Here is a 9,249-nt window from a genome sequence, read left to right on the forward strand (position 1 = left end):
ATATGAATATTAAATAATAAACAAACGCATGAACAGGAAATTAAGCAATACAGTTAAACAAAAATATCCTGTATAAGAATACATTTTATAATATTTTCAGTGTTTGGTGCAGTCGTAACTTTAACACATTTCAGTGTTAAACAACAGTGCAGTAAATTCCAAATAAATATTTATAAATAAATGAATATAATTAATGTTCTAAAAATATTAAATAAGAAATACAATATATAAATAATAAACAAACAAATAAGCAATTAAGCAATAAAGTATGTAAATATTCTGTATAAGACTTTGTTTTTGTTGCATTATATACAGTGTGTGATATAGCGCGGTCATACCTTCACATTTCAGGCCCTGCCGGACGAGGCCCCACAGCATCTCTCCACAGTAGTGACAAAACGTTGGTGTGCGATACGATTGGACGACTAAGGAATGTGGGCGGTACTTTGTTTCGGTCACCAAAGCCGTGCCTATAGAGGGATCAAAGTGATTGACAGCTGTCAACATCATATGCATGGAGTGAGTGTGTGTGTGTGTGTGTGAGTGTGAGTGTTTGTGTGTAAGTGTGTGTGTGCAAGTCTGAATGGGAGTGTGTGTGTGTGTGTGTGTGTGTGTGTGTGTGTGTGTGTGTGTGTGTGTGTGTGTGTGTGTGTGTGTGTGAGTGTCTGTCTATCTGTGTTTCTCTCTGTGTGTGTGTGTGTGTGTGTGTGTGTGTGTGTGTGTGTGTTGACTGACCAGTGAGCACCACCTCCACGAGATCTCCGTCACATAAGTCATGTTTTTCAGTGAGTCTGTGTAAGACCTGCTCTGTGTTCGGCTCGTGTCTGAACAACAGCAGCTTCTCCTCCAGACCATTGACACTGCACTCCGGAGCCTTCACACACACACACAGTAAAATACTGTGTTAAACATCACAATGCAACAAAAGTGATGGATGGATGGATTATAATTATTAGACAGACAGACAGACGGACGGAGAGACAGACAGACGGAGAGATAGATGCATAGATTGAACCTTTAAAGGGGTGGTTCGGGATTTTTGACATCGGACCTCATTTTTAAGTCAGCCTGGTTGTTATTCATCAGTGGAGACATTTTTTAAAAAAAATTATCCAGTCCTTATATTTGGATAGTTAGCCGATGCTAGGCTAGCGCGAGTCAATGGGTATATGTTAGCCAGCCATTAAAAACCGTTTTACCCACTCCACAGTGCACCAAACGCAAATCAATTATAACACTAGACTATCGATGCAAATGTCCGTTGAGAGAATAATGTTAGAAATCAAACATTACCTTTCATCTCAATGATCCCAAAGGAACTAGTTTCTCAGCAGCTGCGGAATTTTACTATGCTCCGGTTAGTAATGCGGCAAAAAGTAAACACACAGTGTGCCTGCGGGTACTCTTGCATCATGTGTGGACCGGCTCACTCGGTTGCCTAGGTAATCAATATATCTCCGCTGCTGCTTTAGGCAATTGCTTATGATTACAGGGAACAAATTATAACCAATGCAATGTGATGAAAGGTAATGTTTGATTTCTAACATTATTCTCTCAACGGACATTTGCATCGATAGTCTAGTGTTATAATTGATTTGCGTTTGGTGCACTGTGGAGTGGGTAAAACGGTTTTTAATGGCTGGCTAACATATACCCATTGACTCGCGCTAGCCTGGCATCGGCTAACTATCCAAATATAAAGACTGGATATTTTTTTTTTTTTTAAATGTCTCCACTGATGAATAACAACCAGGCTGACTTAAAAATATGGTCCAATGTCAAAAATCCCGAACCCCCCCTTTAAACCAATTTGGTATTAAGAGGTTTGGCCCTAAAAAATCAGCAAACAGCTGCAACTGCAGATACACAATCAAACGCTCAAATTACACAAACACACACTGTGTGAGCAGAGTGTGGAGTCCAGACGGATGAGTGTGAGGATAAGAAACTCTTCATCAGATCATCTACATCACACACACACACACACACAACAGGACACAACAGTAGATGAGCTGCAGAGTCTCTGAACACACACACTCACACACAACAGGAGATGAGCTGCAGTCTCTGAACACACACTCATGCTGATCTTAGTTAAAGTGGGTCAGATCTCGGGTGAACGACTGCATCATTCTCTCGCTCATGTCTTTCAAATGTCAATCATTCGCTTTTTAAATCAAACGGATGTGAGTCAAACTGAGACTCTGAAGTCGATCTGAAAACATTTAGGAAACATGAATTGTATTAAACACATAAACAACACAAATTGTACTACAGTTACTGTAGTGAGTGCTTTTATGGAGCTAAAAATAAAATCATTGTTGGGAAAAGTTACTTTTAAAAGTAATGCATTACAATATTGAGTTAATCCCTAAAAATATTAAGTTTTTCTAAAAAAGTAATTTGTTACATTACTCTTGCGTTATATTTTCTCATCTGGGCTGGGCTTGCTTGTTTGTTTTTAATACAAAAAAAAATAAAAAATCTGATTTTGGCAAATGCAAAGGCCCGTTCACACCACAAATGACCAGAATAAGCCTCAGGCTAAAGGAAGTGCACAGTCACAATCATTTACACAGCAGAGGGAGCAGATCACAATCACATGACTAACGTAGTGATTCAACGACAGCACTAAAACTGGGATATGGTTGAATAATAGAATAATAACTATTGTCATTTAATCAGTAATACTCTGAAACTACCATATAGTTGCCACAGTATTACTTCATTAGTTCAATACCACGGTAATTCACTGCTTCAAGGTGCCGCCACATCAGCTTCAAACACACAGTCAACTTCCTGTCTGACACTGAACACAGAGGAGAACCTCAACACACCACACCAAATTCTGAAAACACGAACACACACGTTTCCGTCGCAGCCCGTCACGCAGAGTGTGTCGTTCTCAGGCTGGCCAGAGTGTCTCTTTGTTGTGGTGGTGTTACTGCATGCAGGTGTGTGTGAGGCGTTTACCTCATGTTCACACCGCTGGATATACTGGAAGCGCTCGGGATGCCGTGTCTGAGGTAAAGCACGGGATACACACCACTGCAGTATTTCAACCTTTTTCAGACCCCTTGATGGATATCAAGATGAACTAATCTTTCACAAAAGCCCAAAAATAATTGGGGACCACCTGCACAAGATCACAGCCGTGGAGGTCATTTTGAAGACCCCTAAACGTCATTCGCCGAGGTGTGCAGTTGACGACCAGAGCACACCGTACGCACACACACGTTTTCAATCACATTAGGCCTACTGTAAACAATTAAGTTTGTGTATAAGTTATGACAACATGTTTTTACATTGCTTTTACTCATCAAAATAAGTTAAGCAGTTTTCAACCTTTTCTTTATAGGCTAAGGTATACAAGATTCAACACATTTTTTAAGTCAGTTTAATGTGATTTAAGTTGAAATTACCTAAATACCCAAGGTGATTATACTTAAACGCAGCAACGTGTTTTTCTTTTCTTTTCCCAGTGTGGTTAGGAGACCTGAAGGGAAAACAACCATAGATCTGAAGCACAGGCTTGTCAATCTTCCATCGGTTATAAATATGAAATGTGAACAAAGTGCAAGTTCTGGGCACTTGTGTAATTGAATATTGGAGTATTTGCATTATAATTTTCTATAAAATTCATGTGTTCTCATTATCTTTAACTCTTTCCACGCAAGTTACCAGCCAAAGGCAGAATTTTTGATAATATTCACAAAACTTTTTTGGCTCCCACTATATATATATAGATAATTTTTTTTTTATCAACACTTGAATGTTGGCATGTTTAATTAAAAAAGCAACATTTGGAACAAAAGCTCAGCAAGTAGTTTTTGATAAAGACTACGTCTGAAATCCGGATCGTGTCCATCAACTCTGGGGCAACCTGTCACTCACATGAGATCCAACAACAGCAAACCACAACCATCCAATCAAATCCCCATCAACAAAATCAAGCCCCGCCCTACATTTGTTCATAATCAAAAGCAGTTTCACTCGGATACGTCATCTTCAAGAGTTCGTGTGTGTGTGTGTGTGTGTTGGCACTCCGATTACCTCACGCTCACACTGAAAATTTCAAAAATTCCGATTACCTCACGCTCACACTGAAAATTTCAAAAATTGTTTTAACTAAAGTTAAAAAAGTGAAATTACAAATCAACCACCCATTTAACATGCACTTTTGCAAAATATTATGCAATTTCCAATTAACCTCTAGCGATATAAACCTCATGTATTTTCCCTAGATTATGTGATTGGACTTAAGTTTAGACACTTTTATAAAAACAGAACTGCAAAATTTCTAAACCATATTTAAAATAAGAATATAACCATGTTTCTGCGATGACTGAAATTAAACTCGCAATGAGATCATGTAAACATCAAGTGTGCTACTAACATTTATCACTGCGTATGATTTCATACAGTATTTATAGATAACATTAAGTATGCAGTGAGAAATCCGGTCCAAACATACAGTATACTAAATGAGCATATCTAATGTGTGTGAATGACATTATATGAGAGCAGTGTTCGTGTGTGTGTGTGTGTATGGGAGGTCATTCCATAAAAAAGGTCAGTGTGTGTTTGTGTGATGATCCTGTACCACTGCAGTGGAAACTGCACCATAAGAAGGTCAAGCAGAGAAACAGGTGTGTGTGTGTGTGTGTGTGTTGTGTGCGCATGTGTGTGTTGTGTGTGTGTTAGGGGAAGAGTCTGTGGTTGGAAAGTTACAGGCAGATGCTGCGAACCGCAGAGGACAAACAGAGAGGCGGCCGGAGGAGGAGAGATGCTGAATGAGGGCTGAGATGTGTGTTTGTGTGAATGTTTGAGTAACGCCTAATTCTGAAGTGTCTTCTCACACACACTCTCTTTAACTTCCCCTTCTTTCATGAATCTTCCTCTAACAAATAGGTGAGAATTCTTCTTATAACCAAAAAGTGACCACACATAGCAACAGCAGCATAGAAACCACACAGAACAGCCTGACAAAGTGCGTATCTGAAAATGGTTAGATGATCAAAAACACAGTATAAACAGATAACATCTGCAGATTATTGAATTATGATAGTTCACTCACTTCACAACCTGTCGAAAGTAAACCAAGACTTCATGAACCAATCATTGTTCAAACGCTAAGCAGTAGAAATGTTTTGTAGGTAGCCGAACAAAGGCAGACGAAAAGCCAGTCAAGTCGTGCTATCGTTCCTCTTTAAAGTTAAAAGGGTGAAGGCTATGAATGGGTACTTTTGTCGTTGGAGAAACTGAGTGTAACAATGGTTTGTATGGACTGCATGCATGTGCTTGACCTTTTGACTGGGGGAAGAAGCCCTTACTGAAGTCATTGTCAGTAATGTGTGTTTATTAGTGTGGGTGTTTGACTGACACTGCATGGATGCATAACGATGTACGGGAATAGTTCCACTAAAAATGAAAATGATGTTGTCACATAGGTGTCGATTTCGGTGGGGACGGTGGGTACGCGTACACACCAGATTTTGTCATGAGTCATTTAGTACCCACCACTTTTAACTTAACGTTCATAATAATTGGACTTTGGGTTAGATTTTCTGACAGTTTTCAGTAGTTATGAGAAGAAATATGCGAGAGAAATATGGGGATCATTGATCGTTGTTTAGGTACATACACCACGCTAAGCTGTTTTCTTTACAATAGGCTCTAATGAAGCAGAAACGCTTAATGTTAGATTACGTCCATAATAATTTGACTTTTGTTTAGATTTTTTGACTGTTTTCAGTGGTTATGAGGAGCAATATGAGAGAGAAATTTGGTAATCATTGTTAAACTACATCATGTCACATTGTCAACATGGTACTTATGAAGCAGAATAGTGGGTCACAGTCTAATGCTTTTTAAAAACTTAAAACTTTCTTCTTCATAAAACGAGTCGGACATTTTTGTATACATTTTTATTTATTTACATTAGTAAGCTACAGGACATCGTCTTTCAAAACATGACCTGCAAAAAAAAAAAATGAAAAAAAAAATCGTCAATTACTCATGACGTCACCCTGGTTAGCTTTCACTGTTTGCGGTGTCAGTGTCACTTGATTGGACGAACACCGCACGCGATTTGTTTACATTAAAGGGTTAGTTCACCCAAAAATGAAAATTCTGTCAGTAATTACTCACCCTCATGTTGTTCCAACCCCGTAAGACTTTCGTTCATCTTCGGAACACAAAATAAGATATTTTTGATGAAATCTGAGTGCTGTCTCACTCCTCCACAGGCTTATGGACACCTTAACTTGCTGGCCCAGAAAATGTATTAAAGACATCGTTAATATAGTCCAAGTGACTCCAGTGGCTCAATCTTAAGTTTTTAAAGCGACGAGAATACTTTTTGTGCGCAAAAACAAACAAAAATAACGACCATGCATCACACACATGACCAGCATCGCCCAATAGTGAGCCTACGTGGTGACGTGCAACACAGACGCGCTGCGCAAAAACACTACGTAAACTAACTCGAGGCACAGAGAGAGAATGAAATGAATAGTGGAATAAAGTCGTTATTTTTGTTTGTTATATCGCCGACTGCACTCTTTACTACTAGTTAATAGTAAATAAACACGAATAAACAATAATAGGTAGGTTGAGTACAACTTATCGAAATGTAAATGCATCATGCATCGATCAATCAGTGTTTTTCAAGCGAGGAAAGAGGTCAATAAAACAGCTGGAGAGCAATAGGCTGTTACATTTACGTCAGGAAAGCCATTTGACGACCATAGCATGTTGGCAAGAATAATTTGTATTTTATAATATATTTAGTATTAGTAGCCTGTAAATGAGTATTTTGCTACATATGTGCACTATATTACATATTTATCCTATTTTTACTCATATCATTAAAATATTATAAATTTGTTATTATAATAAAAACGCTTTATATTTAATTTGAATTGTTATTTTTAACCTTTAATAATACCAGCTGACAGCTCTCTATAGCCTGTTTACAGCCTTATGTGAGAATTTCTTTCTTCAAAAAATTTAACATGTATCTACTGTACTATTTATCCAAATGAATCGATATTGAATCAAGATCGGAATCAAACCACAAGAATTGAATTGAAATTGTAAAAATTGTATCAAGCAATAATAAAAGCAGTAGCCTACCAGTCATTGCACCATGTAAACATGGTAACATGTTGTCACTAAACTTAGTAAAATCATGTTTAGTTAGGCTACCAAATTTTTTGACATCACAATAACCTACACATTTTTTTTATTATTAGTATTTTTTACATAGCCTACCCCCAATCCAATCCCCCAATCCAAGTCTTCTTCGCTCCAACTGTCGCGTTCACTCATCATTCGTCATTTCCCCGGAAACTGCATAGTGTGCCTTTAAAACTCATCTTTGATCACCACAATGACATATTAAATGTTTTTTCCTTGAAAAACACAGTTCGCCAAAAGTAGTATGTCCGAATACATAGTTTTCAAAAAACAGTAGGCGAAAAGTACCTGGATGACCTACTACTTCCAGCGAGATTCTAAAGTGCGCATAGGATGGACACTTTACTCTCCCATGAGGCCACAGGATAGGACTTGTGAATAGCAGTGAAGCGACGCAAATGACGCTAGAAGGTCACGTGACCATAACAACATGGCGGATGCAGTACATCTGAATTTCATTCATACTACCCATATTCATACTATACAGAGCATGCTTCTTTTAACAGTCTGAAGTAAATTGAAATTCAAATGTATAAAGACAGTACGCCTTTTCAGACTTGACAACAATCAATTCCCAGAGGGAAAGAACAAGCCACACCCTCTATTTTTCTCATTCAATATTCGTATCACTCAAAAAATAAATCACAATACTGAAGTCGGTCGCAACTTCCGGTTCACGCAGACTTTAAAGACGTCGGTCTAGTGCCTGTTAACATTGAAAGAATGGAATGGATTTACATTCCGCAAAAAGAATGGAAAAGCAGAGCAGTAGAATTAAAAAACGCGTTCCGTGTGAACACTGAATCGTTTCACATTGTGCACGTTTGGCACCGCAAAGCGGGGTTAACGCTGTGGTAAAAAGCATTGCTAATCCCACTGCTAAACTACAAGTGTACTCCAAGTGTAGGCTACTCATTTACTCCGGGGTTAAGCGCAGTCTGGAAAGCCCTAAAGCTATTATGTCTTTTTATAGCGCTTTTTGTTTTTGACTGCCCCATTCTCTCATTTGTTGTATGAAAGTCATACAGGTTTGGAGTGAATGATGACAAAATTTGAACTTTAAGGTTTAACATCACATGCTCAATAAAAACATCAAATGTTGAGGTTGCACAGTACCTTTCTCTCGATGATTTCTGCTGCGAGATGCTTCGCCTGCTGGAGGCCGAGGCGTCCCTCGGGGATCTGTACCTCCTCTTTGAAGAGCCCGATCTGAAAGAGGACACGCATGGGCCTCGTCACTGTGTATTCAGGCCCCATGGACAGCTGAGAGAAAGAACCTGAGAGGAAAGAGAAGAGGTCATCTCAGACCAAACTCGGTTCCTTCAGACGTTCACAGGTTCAGACTTACCTGGACCCATCTTGCTGTTTTTTTAACTATCTTGTAATTGCAAATCTGTTTAATAGTGCATCACTAATGGTTAAATATCTCATCATCAGAAAGCCAAAGATTTTTGGATAAAAAATGCCCCAAAGAAGAGGCTCCTTCAAGCTTAAGGCAGCAAATGAAACTAGCATTGACCTGCCTTTGTTAACATTAAGATAAAACCTTAGTCGTGCTCTATAGTCGTGCTCCAAAAGAGGAACTTACCAGAGACATAACTGCTGATGTCAAGGCTTTTTGGGCGGAGGTTTGTGTTGGCAGCCATTTTCTTAACGTTGGTGAATTCGAACTACCACATTTCACAGACCTGTTTGAGACGCTTCTGTCGCTGCTCTGGTTTCCTCATGCTTTAGCAGTCGAATGACAGGCAGCGGAGACAGGAAGTTGACACTCAAACTTCAGTGTTTCTGCAAGTGACGAGTGGGTCTGCAGAGCTGCCCACCAAACACAACGCATCAAACCTTATCTGATGAACTTTAAAACAGTTGGGAACTGAAAGCAAATGTGTCAGTCTTGAGCTACACAGAGATCCAATGTCAAACTTTGTTTACAAAAACATTATTCCCCCTGTTGTTGACCATTAAAGTCAGGTGATCTAACGCTCTGAGCTGCAGAACGATTTTACTCTCAAACTTGAGGTATTTTTACGCAACAACAATGTACTAAAA

At 38.9% G+C, this 9,249-nt stretch overlaps 1 protein-coding gene across 1 annotated transcript in view; it reads right to left on the reverse strand.

Annotated features, from left to right (window-relative positions):
- prkd4 (protein kinase D4) overlaps window positions 1-8,950 on the reverse strand; it is a 31,669-nt gene extending 22,719 nt beyond the window's left edge. Inside the window, exons 1-4 of the mRNA XM_081358678.1 lie at window positions 8,789-8,950; window positions 8,317-8,477; window positions 736-874; window positions 339-470 (exon numbers count right to left, since the gene is read on the reverse strand). Coding sequence (XP_081214804.1) covers window positions 339-470; window positions 736-874; window positions 8,317-8,477; window positions 8,789-8,846 — 490 coding nt within the window. The 5' untranslated portion in view covers window positions 8,847-8,950. The remainder of the gene's footprint in view (window positions 1-338; window positions 471-735; window positions 875-8,316; window positions 8,478-8,788) is intronic.
- Window positions 8,951-9,249: the final 299 nt, after the last annotated feature.

The sequence above is a fragment of the Scardinius erythrophthalmus genome, assembly GCF_964197995.2.
Source record: "Scardinius erythrophthalmus genome assembly, chromosome: 2".
In the NCBI taxonomy this organism is placed as follows: Eukaryota; Metazoa; Chordata; class Actinopteri; order Cypriniformes; family Leuciscidae; genus Scardinius; species Scardinius erythrophthalmus.